At 40.1% G+C, this 20,571-nt stretch overlaps 1 protein-coding gene and 1 pseudogene across 1 annotated transcript in view; both read right to left on the reverse strand.

Annotated features, from left to right (window-relative positions):
• The window catches only part of LOC124803257 (dynein axonemal heavy chain 1-like), an 866,140-nt gene that overhangs the window by 134,606 nt on the left and 710,963 nt on the right, over positions 1–20,571 (reverse strand). The window contains exon 47 of the mRNA XM_047264440.1: positions 17,229–17,484. Within this exon, the coding sequence (XP_047120396.1) occupies positions 17,229–17,484 (256 nt within the window). The remainder of the gene's footprint in view (positions 1–17,228; positions 17,485–20,571) is intronic.
• Positions 763–880, reverse strand: LOC124803489 (annotated as a pseudogene).

Consider the following 20,571-nt stretch of genomic DNA (forward strand, 5'->3'; position numbering starts at 1 on the left):
GAATAGAAACTCAACTTTCAGCAAACACTGATAGTCAAAGCAGTGTTCTATCTGATTTGATTTATGAACACATTAAAACAGAGTAAGTTTTTGTTTAGATGCTTGTTATGGCTGTGAAGTTATTTAAGTGCTACTGGTGTCTGCAGCAAACCTATTGGCTGTAATAAGAGGGTGATAATTTGTTAAGTAGGAAAAGGTAAGATGGAAATGAATTTCGATGAAGCTAATGAACAGGTACAAATCATGATACACAGTTGCAACTAACTGCCTTATTTATATGTAATAGACTAAGTGAAGAAGGGGAATTCTATCACTTTTGAAATTTGAATGGAATTTCCTATTCTGAGAACGAATTCGCAACCTGAGTAGGACAAGTTTCGAATATAAAATCTGTGCAAAGAAAGAGTTATACCATATTTTGATTACTAATAAAGAAGTATTTTCAGAGAAACCTGGTTTAGTCCATAAATTTGAATACAAAATTGAAACAGTGCCACATGAATGACTTTGTGGACATTTTAATTAGGTACCGTTAGCTAGGGAATAAACTAAACTTCATCCAAATAGGCTTCAGAAGGCCCATTGGTACCGACCGGCTGCCATGTCATCCTCAGCCCACAGGTGTCACTGGATGCAGATATGGAGGGGCATGTGGTCAGCACACCGCTCTCCCGGCCATATGTCAGTTTACGAGACTGGAGCTGCTACTTCTCAATCAAGTAGCTCCTCAGTTTGCCTCATAAGGGCTGAGTGCACCCCACTTGCCAACAGCACTAGGCAGACCAGATGGTTACCCATCCAACTGCTAGCCCAGCCTGACAGTGCTTAACTTCGGTGATCGGATGGGAACCAGTGTTACCACTGCGGCAAGGCCATTGGCTAGCTAGGGAGAAGAGGGTGCAAAATGAAATGAACTGTATGGCAGAGTGGTGAATTACAGAATGATGTAGGACTCAAAACAGTAATCCATTGATTTTAGTTAATAAAAAAGACTGCAGAGTTCTAATAGATGCATACAATTTGAACAATGTTGTAAAACATGACACAGATAATCCAGAATGTTTAGACGATATGTTGCAGAAATTTCACAATGTGTGGTACATGACAAATCTAGATGTGACACGGATTACTGGCAAATTGCCTTAGAGCAGGAATCAAAAAAATAGATAGTTTTCCTCTTTGCTGGGAAATGCTGTCCACATTAAGTTATAGCTTTTGGATTGAACGCATCTGTATCAGTGTTCATACAAACTCTCGATTACATGTTAGGAAAAGCACTTAATGCCAGAATTATGATCTATGTTGATGATTTGCTGATAGGAACTTTTTCATGGGAAGAACACTGCAACTTAAAGAATTTTTCCATGCACTGAAATGTGATGGAATGACACCAAAGATAAAGAAATGCAAATTCATATTATAATGACATCGGGGAGAACTAAGGACCCATAAAAGATTGAACCAATAAAAGACTTTCCACTTCTGAAAACTAAAAAAGATTAAAAGCATTTCATGGTACTTACAATTTTTATCACAAATACATGGTGGGCAAGTCTTTCATGATCCAAATTTATGTAATTTACTAAAGAAAAGTAGTTCTTTTATCTGGACATGCACCTTTCAAAGGAGAGCTCCCAAATATGAAATAAAAGAAGCTGTAGCCATTGTCTGGGGTTTAATAATTGCAAAGAATTTCTGTGAGGGCACAAATCTGTGGTTCATCTGACCACAAAGTGTTGTCATTTTTAAATAACTGTGGTCTGCTACACAGAAGGTTGACAAGATGGGCATTGTTTGTACAAAAATTTGACTATAAAGTATGTGTTGTTCTGTATAAAAATACATGCCCCAGAACAAAGGTGGGTTCTTTGGTTTGTTCTGGGAGGAGATGGAGTGGGAATAGAACAGGTAAAATATTAGTTCACTTTATTCCAATATGGTTATGAAGATTTACTGAACTCTATATAATCCATTTTCAAAGGAATGTTCTGAGCATTTAAACTGGCTGCACATTAAAGTATCACTTGATACAGAGAAATTTACAAAACTCTTCACTTGAAGAATACAACATAATGTTCACATAAAGTTCGTTCTATGACAATGCTGTCATCTTGACTGTTGACTACAAACTGGGTCAAGTTAGGTTAAGTAGACCATTGATTCCAGCAGTGTAGCAAAGTTCCACTAGGTGTGGCTACATCAATATTTCTCACTCATTAGTGTGGCATGCAGTGACAATACTGTTCTGAGGTTTTGTTGTAGGGTACCAACCTGGCTTTGACAACCTGCTCTTTGGGCAACAGCACATTGTGTAAGAAGTGTAGACAACTACATATAGCTGATTCATTGCCAAGATTACCATATGATCCTTATGCGATAGTTAATTAAATGGATATGTATGACATATACATAGTAATGTATTTCAAGGGTGTTGAGGGAAGAAAGTAAGTAGAGTCTAAAAAAATGCATTGCTATCAGAATGAAGAAGAAAGTCTGAAATAAGTTAATACCAAATTTTAGGCTAAAGATGAAGTTGTTGAAAAATTAAAAAATATTGTAAAATTTATGTTGGTTTATTGTATATATGACCGAATGTAAATGGACAAGAGCTGCATGTGTGTTGGCTAGTCATATATGTATCATAGCTAACAGACTATTTTCATTTGGCTTTTGGTTACTGTTGCCAAAAAAGATGTGTAGATAAGATAGCTGAATCTGTGACTTTTAACAACATGATGAGAAAAGTAACTGAGAGAGTATAACGTGTCAAATATGACTAGCCATGGTCCAATGCAAAGCATACAACCCAAAGATAATTTAGAAATCTTGGCAACAGATTCTTACAGTCCATTACCTAAAACTTCTGGTAACTTTACATATATATTATTTGTGCTAGATACATTTTCAAAATTTGTTAGGCTGTGTACTTTACATGACTCCACAACCAAAGCAGTGTTCAACAGATTTGTAAATGACCATTTTGTAAAAATCAGGAAATTAAATCAATATTATTGGATAATGGACTTCGATTTATTTCCAAAATTTGGACTGATGGAATGAAAGACAAAGGAGTAGAAATTATTTGCATATCTGTTTACCACACACAGGGCAATCCAGCCAAGCATTACATGTGCAACCTAGGTAGGTACTTCACAACATACTGCCACAACCACCACAGGATGTAGGGCAAATATGTAGCTGAGAAAAAAGAAATTATGAACTATATGCCATATGAAAGCACCAGATTTATGGCAAGTTTGGTTACATTGTTTGTTAAGGTGAAAAGTGTAGTGGAAGAACTGATTAATTTTTCATCATGACACAACTTCAATGCTTCACAAGAGTAAGAATTACTGAGAGAAAAAATGCACAAGTGTACATTAGGAAGAATCAAAATACATAATATATATCTAAAACCAATTATGTTCAATATTGGGGAAGCTGTTCTCGTGAAAACTCATGATAAATCTAGTGACACAGACAATAAAATCTCAAAGTTCAAATTCACTTATAATGTACCTTTCATATTTGTTATATCCACAGACAGGTAATAAATTAAAATGATTAGTCTTTGTACTGTATAAAATTATGTATCAGTGACTAATGTGCTTAATCTATGTTTATGGCTATGTAGTAAGAGATACATATTGAGACAATTTTGACCAACAAGATCCCTGAAAAGGCTTTGATAAATGCAATCAAGTTTCTTGCTTTAATGCAGATTGTAATAAACACGAATCACAGTTATTTTCTAATTTCCAGTTTATATTATAACACAGACATTTATCTGTACAGCACATAGAGATAAGGATTATTAATTTTAAGAGAATGTCTATGTAAGCAGGCTGCAGAGACACTTAGGCTTGTTACTAAGTTATAGAGAATATAAAATTCACCATGAAAACTTATGTTAAGGGCAAAAATGATTTTCATATATATGAGGAGAAGGCCAGCATTGCCCATGTGTGTCTGTGCCTGTACCACAGAGCATCTGGCCTGTTGCTAAATGTTTATGACTTAACATCTTCTGAACTACATGTCATACAACAATAAAATTTTGCACTGGCACTCAGTGTGAATAACGTCTGTAAAAGTAAATGTGTTATGAATACAGTCAGTATGAAACACATATTAAATTATATTCTCATAACTCATGAGGTGATTTTACTGCATGAATAGCAGAACCTAATAAGCGATACATATTTTTCCTTTCATCATTTTGTAGGGCTTGTCAGCAAGAAAAAGGTTCGTAAAGGTTTGAAATTATGTGTAAAGTTTGTTGCTAATCACTAAGTGCTCTCATTCTCAAATATTGGATTAACAAAATTCATGCACTGTACACCTATGCTTCCCCCGGCCCCACCCCCATCCCCATCCCCACCCCCATCCCCTCGACACCCCTCAAGCAACTGTCATCTGACAGCAAGGTATGTGTGTTCCAGGTTTGGTTGACATTGGTCCACTGGTTTCGGAGGAGATTTGGAACACACACACACACACACACACACATGCAAGTGCTCGCATATGTCTGCTTTTATGTGTGGATGTGCACTTTGATTTTGCAATGATAAATAATAATAATTAATTTCTGATGCTTAAACTTTGTAGAGGTTAGGGAAAAAACACACAGATCAGAAAATAAAAGATATAGAAAACTAAAGGGCATTGAAGAAAGAGAAAGGTAGTGAGAGGAAATGCTATGACCAAAGAAATTAACATCTGTTTAATATCTACTTTTAATGACAATATTATTCCATCCAATGCCATCCTGGATTTTCATTGTTTGTTTTCACACCCTTTTTGTTTTCTATATCTTTTATTTTTTGACTTGTCTATTCCTCCATCCCCACCCCCACCCCCAACCCAACCACTCTATCATGTATAATGCACTTAAGCTTTCCACTCTCATTTACTATGAAAGGATGTTTACATCAGTAATCACTGCCTTGCTTATTTCTCGTTCTTCCACCTTTAAGCTCCCAAGTTTTCAAATCTCATCTGGTGCAGTCCCCAACAATCGGTCTTTCCTTCTCATTCCGTACAGTAAGTCTCACATATTCTGGACGACTTTTCCATAACTATTCCCATTTCCTCAATCTCGCCGGTCTTTTTCCCTCGTGCCCCTTTCTTCCCCTTAAAACCTTCTGCCAGGAGGAGGCGGCACTAGTTGCAAATTTCCTAAAGTTTCACAGGTGCTCTCCTGCCGCCACATGGTGAGTACATTTTTTATCCAAGCAACTGAAGGTGTTGGAGAGATATAGTCATAAGCCACACTTTTGTCGAAATTGAGGTATTCACGCTATGACATTCTTAACAATACTCTCCTCATCTTGGATTGAAGAAGTTCTGTCTTTCTGCAACAGGTGGCAGGTGATGACGTAGCATAGTTCTATACTCTGCCACCTGGTGTCTTTTTCAGAAGACACACTGTCACAAGCCACATCAAAATGGCCGAATGCTCACACACACCTGAAGGTGCTTCGCACATTCTAGGCTGTTCAAAATGTGATGCCTTTCTAACAGCAACATGTAACCCAGAATTACGTGCAGAAGAAATTACACAAATGAAAAAACAACACGAATTCCATCTGCGAAAGGCTGACAGCGGGTAAAAATGTGATCATGTCTTTAACTTCTCTGGCTAAAGGGACTGAGAAAGAGCACAACATAATAACAATGGACATGAAACAAATGTTTCCTATGCCAAAAGTAACTGCTGACCCAGCATTCTACAAGAGAAAAATATGGATGTATAACTACGGTATCCACAATTGTGTGTTAAATAAGTGATACATGTTTCTGTGGAGTGAGAAGGGTGGAGGAAGTGGTTCAGATGATGCTGACAGCTTTTTATTAAAATTCTGGGAGATAATTAACACTCAAGCCAAGCTCAGAGGTTGTTCTGAGATGCCTGTGCTGTGGAGATGAGTTTTTGCAGTACCAGGGATTGGCAGATGCTGAAAAGGTGTAGGTCATTGTGAAAGGAGAGGTGGTGCCCAGAGAAAGGAATCTTTACAGTTAGTTCATTTGGGGGAATTCCATGGTTTAGGCAGCATTTGAAAAACAGGATGTAGGACTGGGTTTTAGTCAGGGACAGGATACTTTTCTGCACTGATGCAGAAAGATGGAGCAAGAGTCCACTATGGCAGGAATAGTGTAAAGGAAATGGGAATGATGCAGAAATGAGCAAAATAGGTGTTGATGGTTGGGAAAGGAGCTAGATATGGGAAAATTCGTGTAAAGATGTGTAAAAAAATACTTAATTACACACAGAAACACTCACAGATATGCAAAAATGTCCACATAAATGTGAAAATATGGACAAGTACATTAAAATACGCAAAAATGCGTGAAACCATGTACAACAATGCATAAATAGGTTAAAATGTACAGGAATGTGGGTGAAATGGAACAATGAGGTTACAGTGTGTGTGTGTGTGTGTGTGTGTGTGTGTGTGTGTGTGTGTGTGTTTGTGTTTGTGTTGTGATAAGCCAAGATGGAGGGAGGGGGGCATGAGAGGTTGAGGATCAAAAGTTCATGTGGCATCGGCAGAAGTGGAAAGTGAAACTCTAATATATGTCAGGATGAGGGATGAAGTCGAACCAATAGGAATAAATGTAATTAACTATCAGAAAAAAGAAACTAGGACATTAGATGCTGCATCAACAATCTGTGAGGTCATGAAGTCCGATATGCGCGAAACATTGTTGATACAGTGTGGCTCGAAAGTAGATGCTGTTTGGAAATAAAGACAAAAAGAAAAAAAGAATGGATGCTGAGAAAAGTAATACTACAGAGAAGAGTACAAAGGAAAACATCATAGGACTGTTAAGACGGAAGAAAGCCTTGCAGCAAAAATCAAACTATGGAAACCCCAGGCAGGAATTTCAAAAATGTAGGAAAAGATAGATTGCTACTTATCACAAAGAAGAGATGTCAAGTTGCAGACAGGCATGATTAAAAGACACTCACATGTAGCTTTCGGCCACAGCCTTCATCAGTAAAGACAGGACACACACACACACACACACACAAAAAGCAAGCACACCACACACACACACACACACACACACACACACACACACACGACTGCCAACTCCAGCAACTTGGGCCAGAAAATAACATCAAGTGGGATGCAAACAGCAGTCTGGAGGGGAAGGGGTAGTAGTGTACAGGTGGGGAGAGAGACAGATGCTGCCTGGTGGAGTGTGCCGGGACTAGACTCCAGCAGGCACAGCATCAGGAGGTTGTGGGGCAGGGAGGTGGGGACAGAAGGAACAAAAATTGAGAGGGGTGGGGAAAAGTGGGTGGATGTGTTGGCAGAGGGCTGCAAAAAAATAGGGTGAGAGACAAGAATGGGGAGGAGATGATAGGACATAGGGGGTGGAAACTGTTGGGTGCAGGGTATGGAGACAGTATATTACCTCATTACTGTGGGCTGAGGCCAGGATAATTAAAGGAGCAGAGATTGTGCTGTAAGGATAACTCCCATCTGTGCAGTTCAGAAAAGTTGGTGGTGGAGGGAAGGAGCCAGATGGCTCAGGTAGTGACACAGCCACTGAAATCAAGTTCTGCTGCATGTTGTGCCACAGGGTGCCCCACATTGCTCTTGGTCACAGCTTGGTGGTGGCCATTCATCCTGGTGGACAGCTGGTTAGTGGTCATACCAATATAAAAAGCTTTGCAATGATTGCAGCAGAATTGGTAAATGAAATGGCTGCTGTCACAGGTGGCCTGGCACCTGACTGCGTTGGGAAAACCTGTGACAGGACTGCAATAGGAAGTGCTGAGTTTGTGGACTGGGCACGTCGCAAGATTCACTGACGATATCTTCATGATCTAAAACCAGGGCCAAGACACCCTATCTTCGTTCCTTCATAAACTCAACACTTTCTCTCTCACCCACTTCATGTGGTCCTCCTCAACCAAGCACATCACATTCCTAGACATTGACCTCCTCCTCTCTGATGGCTCTGTCCGCACCTCTGTCCACATTAAACCCACCAACCACTGACAGAAACTGCATTTTGACAGCTGTCATGCCTACACACCAAAAAATCGCTCCCACATAGTCTCGCTACCAAAGGACAATGTATCTGCAGTGACAAAAACCCCCTTGTTTAGTATGCTGAGGGTCTCACCAAGGCCTTCACAGACAGGCATTACTCCCCAGACCTAGTCCGCAAATAGATCTCTTGTGCCTTTCCCCCTCACAACCCCAATCCTCCCACCAACCCCAAAAACCAGCCACAAACAAGTGTCTCCTTCGTCATCCAGTACCATGTCAGAATGGAACAACTGAACCACATCCTTACCCATGATTTTGATTACCTATCACTATGCCCTGAAGTGAGGGAAATCCTACCCCTCCTAAAGTGGTGTTCCGTTGCCAATCCAACCTCAAAACACACTAGTCCATCCCTATGCCTCCCAATCCCAACCTCTTGCCACCTGGATTATATCCCTGTGGAAGATCCAGGTGCAAAACCTGCCCAATCCACTCACCCAGCACTTCCTATTCCAGTCCTGTCACAGGTTTACCCTAGCATCAGGTGCCGAGCCAACTTTGAAAGCAACCATGTCATTTACCAGCTCTGCTGCAATCATTGCACAGCTTTTTATATTGGTATGACTACCAACCAGCTGTCCACCAGGATGAAAGGCCACCACCAAACTGTGACCAAGAGCAAAGTAGGCCATCCTATGGCACAACATGCAACTGAACATAACACACTGGGTGTCAATGGCTGCTTCACTACCTGCGCCATCTGGCTCCTTTCCTCCACCACCAGCTTTTCTGAACTGCGCAGACAAGAGTTATCCTTACAACACATTCTCCACTCCCATAATTATCGTGGCCTCAACCTACAGTAATAAGGTAACATACTGTCCCCATGCCCTGCACCCAACAGTTTCAACACCCCCCCCCCCCCCATATCCTATAATCTCCTCGCCATTCTTGTCTCTCATGCTATTTATTTGCAGCCCTCTGCCAATGCATCCGCCCATCTTTCCCCGGTCTTCTCCTTTTTTTCCTTCTGTCCCCACCTCCCTGCCCCACAATCTCCTGATGCTGTGCCTGCTGGAGTCTAGTACCTGCACATTCCACCAGGCAGCATCTGTCTGTCTCCCCACCTGTACACTACTACCCCTTCCTTTTCCCCTCCAGACTGCTGTTTGCATCCCATGTGATGTTATTTTCAGCCCAAGATGCTGGAGTTGGCAGTAGTGCGTGTGTGAGGTGTGCTTGCTTGCTTTGTGTGTGTGTGTGTGTGTGTGTGTGTGTGTGTGTGTGTGTGTGTGTGTGGTGTCTCTTTACTGCCGAAGGCTGTGGTCGAAAGCTACATGTGAGTGTCTTTTAATCATGCCCTTCTGCAACCTGATGTGTCTTACATTTGTTCAGTGAACTAGATGGAAAAGCTGTAGTGTCATATCTCAAAGAGGAACTTGACACTTTTAGCACAGGACAGGAGCATGTAGAGGAACGGTGAATCTAGTTTACAGGAATAGTTGATGATGCACTACTAATTAGATACATAGCCAGAAGAACAGTTCATAATTGGAGGGATCCGCCATTGTATACAGTCACTGTAAAGACACTTCTGAAGAAACAGATTACTGCATAATAGGTGCAAAATAAGACACAGGGCTATAGTTAGAGAGATGCTACATGAAATGCATTTGGCTGTCAAGAGTGCAATGTGAGAAGCATTCAATGACTACCATAAAAGAATACTGTCAAATGATGTTTCATAAACCCAAATTATGGTCATGTATAAAGGCTGTTAGTGGCACAAAAGGTAGCATCCAATCACTGATGGATGAGACAGGAACTGCAATTACAGGATGCAAAGCAAAAAGCAGAAATGCTTCTTGACTGCTTTACAGAAGAGAACTCAGGAGAATTGTCCCAATTTAATCATCATATTTTTAACACTAATGGGGTGAGTGACGTAATGACAGTGTCAGTGTCAGTGATAAAGTGCTGAAGTCATTCAAAATGAACAAAGCTCTAAGGCCTGATCGAATTCTTATTGGGCTCTGTAATGTATGTGTGGCTGAGTTATTTGCTTTTTTAACTGTAATCTATTACAGATCCCTCAATCAAAAACCTGTGCCCAGCAGTTGAATGAAAGCACCGGTCACATTAATTTACAAGAAGGGTAATAGAAGTGATCCACAAAACTACTGTCCAATATCCCTGACATTGATTTGTTGTAAATCTTAGAACACATTCTGGGTGCAAACATAATGAGGTATCTCTCACAGAATGACCTCCCCCATGCATCGACAACACGTAATATGATTTACTCATATCTCTATTGTAGACCACTCCGATCTGAAATGTCCGATAAGCAATGACGCCACGGCTGTTGAACGATTCCAGTCCTGTCATTGTATTGCCTTTAGGTCCATGTACTAGAGCAATGGTGATCCATCCATTACCGTGTTGATGGACATCATTGTTGCTAAGGGTAAAGTTAAGAAATGGTTCAAATTGCTCTGAGCACTATGGGACTTAACATCTGAGGTAATCAGTCCGCTAGAACTTAGAACTACTTAAACCTAACTAACCTAAGGACATCACACACATCCATGCCCGTGGCAGGATTCGAACCTACAACCGTAGCAGTCGCGTGGTTCCGGACTGAAGCGCCTAGAACTGCTTAGCCACAGCAGCCGGCTAAAGTTAAGAACTCCACCACTTGATGGACCGTGCAGGATGACTTGGGCACCTACATAGTTCTCGGTATTAATAGAAATATTGTCTATTTCTTTATAAACTGGAAGGCGGGTACACCTTCTCCTCCTATAATAATCGTGGCATCTTCTGTGTGAGTGGTCCAATGCTGTTGCTCGAGCGGCTGCACGAAGATGATGCCTTCTTAACAAAATCATTACTCACATAGACGAAACTGTTCCTCAAGGTCACATGTGGCACTGGCTACAGCGGTAGCAACGTCATTTTCCAATGTATTACACTGAAGCCCACTCGGCCCTGGCACGGGGCCAGCCATGTTATGATTACATTGCTCAGTGCTACCGGCAGCTTTAGTAATTTAGAAGCTGCTGGCTGCTGAGCGGTTGCATAATCTTTTACCACAGACATCCTAAGGCTTTGGATGAAGGCAGTCAGATAGATGCAGTATTTCTTTATTTCCAAAAATCACTTGACTCAGTACCACTTCTGCACTTAGTATCAAAAGTGCAGTCATGTATCAAGTGAAATTTATGACTGGATTGAAGACTTTTTGGTAGGGACAATACAGCAAGTTATCTTTGATGGAGAGTCATCAACAGATGTAGAAGTAACTTCAGGTGCATCCCAGGGAACTGTTGGGATCATTGTTGTTCGTGTCATATATCAATGACCTTGATGACAACATTAATAGTAATCTCAGGCTTTTTGCAAATGATGTACTGTCTAAAACAAGTTGCATAAATAATCAGTCAGATCTGGAAGTGGTGCAAAAACTGGCAACTGGTCAGGAATGTACAACTGTGCACTTCACAAAATGAGAAAGTGCAGAATCCCATGACTATAATTTCAATGGTCACAGTTTGAATTGACTAACTCCCCGTGTAGTACTTAGAAGGAATTTGAAATGGAATGAGCACAGGCTCAGTTGTGGGTAAAACAGGTGGCATATTTTGGTTTATTGGCAGAATACTGGGGATATGCAAACAGTCTACAAAGGATATTACTTACAAATCACCCATGCAACCAAACCCAGAATATTGCTACCAGGGGATACTGAATGTGTCCACAGAAGGGTAACAAGAATGGTTACAGGTTTGTTTGATCTATGGGAAAGCATCACACAGGTAATGAAGAAAGGGAACTGACAGACTCATGAAGATAGATATAAACTATCCAGAGAAAGCCTACTAACAAAGTTTCAAGAACTGGCCTTAAATAATGACCTTAGGCATGTAGTACAACCACAAATGTATCACTCCAATGGGGATCGTGAGAACAAGATTAGCTTAATTATAGCACAGACAGAGGCACTTAAACAATCATTCTTCCTTTGTTTCATATGTGATAGAATGGGAAAAACCTAATAACTGGTGGTTTGCAGAGTACAGATGGTGATGTAGATGTAGACTTTTAGGCAGAAGGCCTCAGATGATGGTTAGCCAATACATGATATGGGTGACTCTTTTTGATGACGCTTAGGTTTATTCTCCCCTCTATCAGTTGAGGCTGAGGGCTTATATGGTCTCTCTGCCCTCTGTCACAGCCACATCCTTTTCTGTTTCGTGTTTTTAAACATTTAAGATTTAATACTGTGTCCAAATGTTGTTACATCTACATACACTATGTGATCAAACGTACCCAGACACCTGGCTGAAAATGACTTACAAGTTTATGGCGCCCTCCACCGGTAATGCTGGAATTAAATATAGTGATGGCTCACCCTTAGCCTTGATGACAGCTTCCACTCTCGCAGGCATATGTTTAATCAGTTGCTAGAAGGTTTCTTGGGGAACAGCAGCCCATTCTTCATGGAGTGCTGCACTGAAGAGAGGTATCGATGTTAGTCAGTGAAGCTTGGCATGAAGTCGGCATTCCAAAACATCCCAAAGGTGTTCTATAGGATTCAGGTCAGGACTCTATGCAGGCCCGTCCATTACAGGGATGTAATTGTCTTGTAAACACTCTCCCAGAGGTCGTGCATTATGAACAAGTGCTCAATCGTGTTGAAAGATGCAGTTGCCATCCCTGCTCTTCAACAGTGGGAAGCAAGAAGGTGCTTAAAACATCAACGTAGGCCTGTGCTGTGATAGTGCCACACAAAACAACAAGGGGTGCAAGTCCCCTCCATGAAAAACATGACCACACCATAACACCGCCGCCTCTGAATTTTACTTTTGGCACTGCACACATTGGCAGATGACGTTCACTGGGCATTCGCCATACCCACATACTGCCATCAGATCGCCACATTGTGTACTGTGATATGTCACTCCACACAACATTTTACTATTGTTCAATCATCCGATGTCTACATTCCTTACACCAAGCGAGACATCGTTTGGCATTTACCAGTGTGATATGCAGCTTACAAGCAGCCATTCGACCATGAAATTTAAGTTTTCTCATCTCCCACCTAAGTGTCATAGTACTTGCAGTGGATCCTGATGCATTTTGGAATTCCTGTGTGATGATCTGGATAGATGTCTGCATATTACACATTACAACCCTCTTCAACTGTTGCCAGTCTCTGTCAGTGCACAGATGAGGTCGGCCTGCGCACTTTTGTGATGTACGTGTCCCTTCACATTTCCATTTCACTATCACATTGGAAACAGTGGACCTAGAGATGTACAGGAGTGTGGAAATCTCATGTACAGATGTATGACACAAGTGACACCCAATCACCTGATCACGTTCGAAGTCTGTGAGTTCTGCGGAGCACTCCATTCTGCTCTCTCATGATGTCTAATGACTACTGAGGTTGCTGATATGGAGTACCTGACAGTAGGTGGCAGCACAATGAACCTAGTATGAAAAACGTACGATTTTGGATGTGTTCAGATACTTTTTGATTATATAGTGTACATACTCTGCAAGCCAGCATACCATGCATGGTGGAGAGTAGCCTATAACACAACTAGTCATTTCCTTTCCTGTTCCATAAGAGCTCTAATTTCTAGTATCTTATCCTCAAGCGAAATGTATGTTGGCGGCAGTAGGATTTTTAAGCAGTTAGCTCCAAATGCCCGTTCTCTAAACTTTCTCAGTAGTGTTCTTTAAAATAAATGTCTTCTTCCCTCCAGGGATTCCTACTTGAGCTCCCAAAGCTAACACATAACACTTGCATGCTGACTCAACCTCAGGGGGACAAATCTAGCAACTCGCCTCTGAATTGCTTTGATGTCTTCTTTCAATCCAACCTGGTGCAGATTCCAAAAACTCAAGCAGTACTCAAGAATAGGTCACACTAGCATCCCATACTCAGTCTCCATTACAGGTGAACTACATCTTGCTAAAATTCTCCCAACAAACCGAAGTCGACCATTTGTCTTCCCTACCACAATCCTTCCATTTCATATGGCTTCAAATGTAATGCCCAGATATCTAAATGATGTGACTGTCAAGAAGGATGCAACTAACTGTATCCATACATTACAGGTTTGTTTTTCCTACACTTCCACATTAACTTACAATTTTCTACATTAAGAGCCAGCTGCCATTCATCACACCTACTAGAAATTTTGTCTAGGTCATTTCGAATCAACCTACAGTCATTTTTCTGTGACACCTTCTTGTGCACTGCAGCACTGTCAGCAAACAACAGCACATTGATACCCACCAGATCTGCCAGATCACTTACGTATACAGAAAATAGCAATGGTCCTGTCACATTTCCCTGGGGCACTCCTGATGATACCCCTGCCTCTGATGAACACTCACCTTCAATGACAACATACTGGGTTCTATAACTTAAGAGGTCTTCAAGATGGTCATATATCTGGGAGTGTATTCTGTATGCACATACCTTCATTAACAGTCTGCAGCAGGGTACTGTGTCAAATGCTTTTCGGAAATCCTCCATCCATAGTTCATAGTATATCATGTGAGGAAAAAGCAAGCTTGCATTTCACATGAGCAATGTTTCCTAAATGTTCATGGAAATGAGCTTTTTGGTCTCTAGAAAATTTATTATATTTGAAGTCAGAATATGCTCTAGAATTCTGCAGAAAACCAATGTTAGGAGTATTGGTCTGTATTTTTGCGACTCCATTCTTTTACCCTTATGTACAGCTTTCACCTACGCTTTTTTCCAATAACTTGGGACTTTGCACTGGATGAGAGATTCACGATAAATGCAAACTAAGTGAAGAGCCAATGACATTGAGTACTCTTTGTAAAACCAGATTGGGATTCCTACTGGGCCTGGTGATTTATTTGTTTTCAACTCTTTCAGTTGTTTCTCTATGCCAGCGATGCTAATAACTATGTCATCCATACTGGACTCTGTGGGATGGTCAAATGATGGTATGATTGTATGATTCTCCTGTGTGGACGATTTCTTAAATGTGGAATTTAAAACTTCAGCCTTCCTTTTGCTATCTTCTACTACCAAACGAGACTGGTCAATGAGTGACTGGATGGAAGCCTTGATGGGGTGATCTTCAGCAGAAAAAGAAATATGTTTTCAGAATCATGCTGTAATTAGGAGAAATAGATGAACTATTTTGAGGCACAGGGTGCCCCATCTTTTCCAGGGAGCCTCCTGGCAAAGAAACTACAGTACACAGTATTTTACTCTCCAGCTGTCTCTCTTCACCTGGGCCTGCTCAAAAAGCCTCCAGGATGCTAATTTTGCCATATTGGCTGTTTATTTCCTTGGTCTGTTCTGCCATGTTGTATCATGCCTTCTGTAGTTGTTTGTTGGACAAATGGCTAGGTAGTTGCCAATCACCAGTACTTCACAGCCCACGACACATTTTGAAGGTCTCTACTAGGTTATCATGTTTAAACGGACAACATACTTAGTAACAACTTTTAGATAAAATCTATTTAAGGGAAATTGCACGAATGAATTGTAAGAAAATGAAATTCCAACAGCCATCCTTATGATCTTTATTTACGGTGTAGCTACCAGTTTTGGTGCTTCACTGCGCCATCTTCAGGCCTTATTTACTACTGAAGGGGTTATCACGATCTGTATATTCGCTGCAGCAGTGGCCAACATAACTGGTTTACACAGATTATCTGTAACTGTGATGTCAGCACTCCAACCATCATGCTTGAAACGAAATACTTACCATCATCCTTATGATGTTATTTATTGTGTAGCTACCAGTTTCAGCACTTCAGTGCACCATCTTCAGGCCTTAGTTGATGCTGAAGGGGTTATCACAATCCATATGTAACCATCTGTAACTGTGATGCCAGCACTCCAACCATCATGGAGTGCTGACATCACAGTTACAGATAGTCTGCATAAACCAGTTATGTTGGCCATTGATGCAGTGAATATATAGATCATGATAACCCCTTCAGCATCAACTAGACCTCCAGTCAAAAAGGATGGACATACAAAAAATTGAATAAATGGATGTTCACATAGTACACTAATTCTACAACATTTCATGCCCTTTGAACCATTTACTTTGGTTAGTGGTAAGTATTAGGAGGCGCAAAGACCAGTGCAATCTGCTGCCAGTGAGTAAAGTGACAGCAGTGTCAATAAGCCGTACTATTAACACTGTTATTTCTCTGAACAACTGACTGATGTGACAGGAGTCTTATGGTACCAAAGGCTTCTGACAGTTTGATAGGCAGGCAAGAATGGCACAATGAAGCCTAGACAGTAATTAGCTCCAAACCCACTGATTTTCCATTGAGTATTGAAGGTCATGGAACAGATAATTTTGTGGTGGAGGAAGTGGGAAAACAAGAGGTGCAAACAAGGATAAAAATACGTGAAGGAGAATATTGAAGGTGTTGAATATCACATGTACATAGAGACAAAAATATTAGCCCAAGACAGGAAAAGATAGATGGAAGCATCAAACTATTGAACATATTGAGAACTTCAAAAAACAAATTGCTTGCTGTGCATATGCATTGGTCGACCACTGTGCATGACAAGAATTACATGGTACATGAAAGCTGGCCAGTGCTTATCTTTGGGAGGCACAATTTGCCTTCCCCTGGGCTCAGGTGGATATCTCAATGATGAGTCTCATTGACATTCCGAACCTTTCCACCCAAAAAGTAATCCCTTTTTTAATGCTCCCTAACCAATCTCCTTTTCCCTCTCCTGAAGAAAGTTAGGACTGGTATTTTCTTCTTTAAGTGTTCCAGTCAGTAATACTTACATTCTCTGACAGAAAGTATTGGCCAACCTTTCAGTCTGTAATTTCACAAAGTTCTTATTTGAATTTTCTGTATCAAACCCATGACAACATTAACATCCAATGCAACTGAAAATACAATTTTTGGTTGTTGTTGTTGTGGTCTTCAGTCCAGAGACTGGTTCGATGCTGCTCTCCATGCTACTCTATCCTGTGCAAGCTTCTTCATCTCCGAGTAACTACTGCAACCTATATCTTTCTGTTTTGATAAATTTCATATATATTATACTGTATCAACTGTAAACAGATTACAGAGTGGTAAAACCCAACACACTGAAAATTGAGTTTTTCTTACCCTTCAGTGTATACTAACTACAGCACATAAAGGCAATAAAAATATATTGACAAATACCTTGTCAGCAAATTTGTAAAGATCTGCAGCTGGATCTGTCCCAGTGGAAAGTACAAATATCAGTGGCACTGCAGGACCTGACTCCTTGTACATGGCAGAAAGTTCAGTTGTCTGTGGTTCAACAAACTGTTGACCAAGGTTATGGCTAAGATATATCTGCATTGAATTTGTAACCTTGTCTGGCCGTAATGCTTTCAGGATTAGTAAGTGCTGGAATTCATCCAGTTCTGACTCCCATGGGTCAGGTAAAGGCTCCCTGCAACAAACCAAGAATTCTATTTCTAGCACTTTGTACTTTCTAATATTCCAAAGCCTGTATTATTCTTAAGAATTGATTTATATTACCCTGTGGCTGACATTTTAGCAAAATTAAATACTACTCATGGGGCAGGGGATTAATAACACTTCAAGGTGAAGTCATCACTGATCTGGCAGAGCTATGTTAACTAAAGATGATTACTTGACACATTCTCTTGTACGGTGTCACAGTAATAAATCATTTTTGTCATACTGAGACACAATGTCACTGCAGAACATTATTTTAATAAAACTTTGGAAAAAAAATATCCAAGGAAAGTTAGTAATTGCGCCACTGAAGTAATTATATGTAAATAAAATTCTGAGATTCCACTGATAACTATTTAGGTAGAGAGATGTTTCTTGAAGGCACTTAATGTATTTAACAAATAAAAAAAAAAAAAATTAAAAAAAAAAAAAAAAAAAAAAACAGAAGGGTGACTTTCGAAAATTAAAGGGAGAAGGAGAGAGACAGACAATATGAATCAGGAAGAAAGATGAATTTAAAAAGAAATCCAGTAAAATAAAGTAAAATACACTCAGAAATAGATTCAACAACTGACAGTATTACGAAGCTGAATTCAGCAGCTCAAAAGGCAAACAAGTATCAAGAAAGCAAAAGATATTTAATAAGAAAAAAGTTGATGGAGTGTGTAGTAAGGCTAATATTATATAGTTTGAAAAATATTTGTAGCTGCTATGGAGATTCTTATCACATGGAGCTATCCCCTTACAGCAAATAGCAATAAATGAGGAAGGAAGTACATTTTAAGGCACATATTTGGAACGCATGAAAAGTAAAAGCTTACATTTAATGAATAACAGTAAGTAGAGTACAATATATGTAATGTAAAGTATAAATTTCTGTTTGTAGCATACTATCACAAGGAAAAATTATCATACATAATGATATGAGGTGCATTTAAAAGACAAAGAAATAACTTATGGTTCCTTAATGCTCATGAACCTAAACTAATGTTCAAAAAACTGCCGAAGTTCATGCAAAAACAAATACAAAACTTGTTACAAATGATGAATGGCCACTTGTTCACACAAAATATTAAGTTCATACAAAAAAAAAAAAAAAAAAAAAAAAAAAAAAAAAAAAAAAAAAAAAAAAAAAAAAAAAAAAAAAAAACTGGTTCCAGTCACTTTTCAGTCATCTTTACCCATTTCTGTTATAGGATATGTTTTAAGCTTATTATAAATATTTGATAGTATCAATGTGTAATATACTTCAGTAGTTTCTCAATATCATCTTCTTACTTCTTTTCCATGAGAACTTTCACTGACCTAAAGGAAATGACTTAAGTGTCCTTTGATATAGGGCCTAGGAACCACTTGCCTTTTTTTTAAACTGTACGAATAGTACAGAATGTTAGAAGGAGTAAATTATTCTTTATCCTGTGTCTCTTGCCATTTTAGAGATGATAACCTTTTTATATAAAAGGGTACCTATTTCTCTTGTTTTTACTGCATAAACTTCAAAACGACTAAGGTGACTAAATTAGGTGATAAGTGACATCCATGTATCTGGAATAAGTATTAGGTCACAAATTTTTAACTTCCTTTTCATCACACCTAAGTTGCAGTCGGATGGTGGATAAGAGTGCCCTCCAATGAGTAAATAGTGGTAGAGTTTATCAAATTTGCCATTACCTTTAAAGAAACTTAACATGACTGCAAATCTGGCCACCACATGCATGTTGAACAAGTTGAGTTCTCTTGTGAGGACAAAGTTCTCAGTGTAATGGTACAGAAAGACACACACTTCATTATGACCTTTCTTACCTTGGCTCTCATTATAACAATAAAATCTACCTCCATCTCCAGAAAGAGGTTTTCACTCGGCAGCAGTGTGTGCGCTGATATGAAACTTCCTGGCAGATTAAAACTGTGTGCCCGACCGAGACTCGAACTCGGGACCTTTGCCTTTCGCGGGCAAGTGTTCTACCATCTGAGCTACCTAAGCACAACTCACGCCCGGTACTCACAGCTTTACTTCTGCCAGTATCTCGTTTCCTACCTTCCAAACTTTACAGAAGCTCTTCTGCGAACCTTGTAGAACTATCACTCCTGGAAGAAAGGATACTGCGGAGACATGGCTTAGCCAAAGCCTGGGGGATGTTTCCAGAATGAGATTTTCACTCTGCAGCGGAGTGTGCGCTGATATGAAACTTCCTGGCAGATTAAAACTGTGTGCCGGACCGAGACTCAAACTCTGGACCTTTGCCTTTCGCGGGCAAGTGCTCTACCATCTGAGCTACCAAAGCACGACTCACGCCCGGTACTCACAGCTTTACTTCTGCCAGTATCTCGTCTCCTACGTTCCAAACTTTACAGAAGCTCTTCTGCGAACCTTGCAGAACTAGCACTCCTGAAAGAAAGGATACTGCGGAGACATGGCTTAGCCACAGCCTGGGGGATGTTTCCAGAATGAGATTTTCACTCCGCAGTGGAGTGTTGAGGTTTAAGTAGACTGGAAACCTAGAAACTGATGATAAAAGTGCACTGAGAAGGAACCATGCATAAATAAAGATTTCAAGTGGCACTGTAGGAGTAAAGTGTAAGGAGGCAAAAGAAGACAATATTATGAAAAAGATAGACTGCTACTCACCTTATAGTGGAGATGATGAGTCATAGACAGGCACAACAAAAAGTCAGCTAAACAAATGAGCTTTCTGGCCAAAAGGCCTTCTTCTGAATCACACACACACACACACACACACACACACACACACACACACACACACACACACACACATGCAAATGCAACTCACATTTGCATGACCATCTCCGGCTGCCGTGTCCAGCAGTCAGAGTTGCATTTGCATGAATTTATCTGTGTGTATGTTGTCTAATTCAGAACAAGGCCTTTTGACTGAAAGCTTACTTGTTTAGCATTTTTTGTTGTTGTGCCTGTCTGTGACTCAACATCTTCACTGTATGGTCAGTAGAGATCTATCCTTTTCATAATACTGTCATTATTCCATCCGGGATTTTCCATTGTTACTGTGTGGACAGTAAATAGAACAGCACACATAAT

Source organism: Schistocerca piceifrons, chromosome 6, assembly GCF_021461385.2.
Source record: "Schistocerca piceifrons isolate TAMUIC-IGC-003096 chromosome 6, iqSchPice1.1, whole genome shotgun sequence".
Lineage (NCBI taxonomy): Eukaryota > Metazoa > Arthropoda > Insecta > Orthoptera > Acrididae > Schistocerca > Schistocerca piceifrons.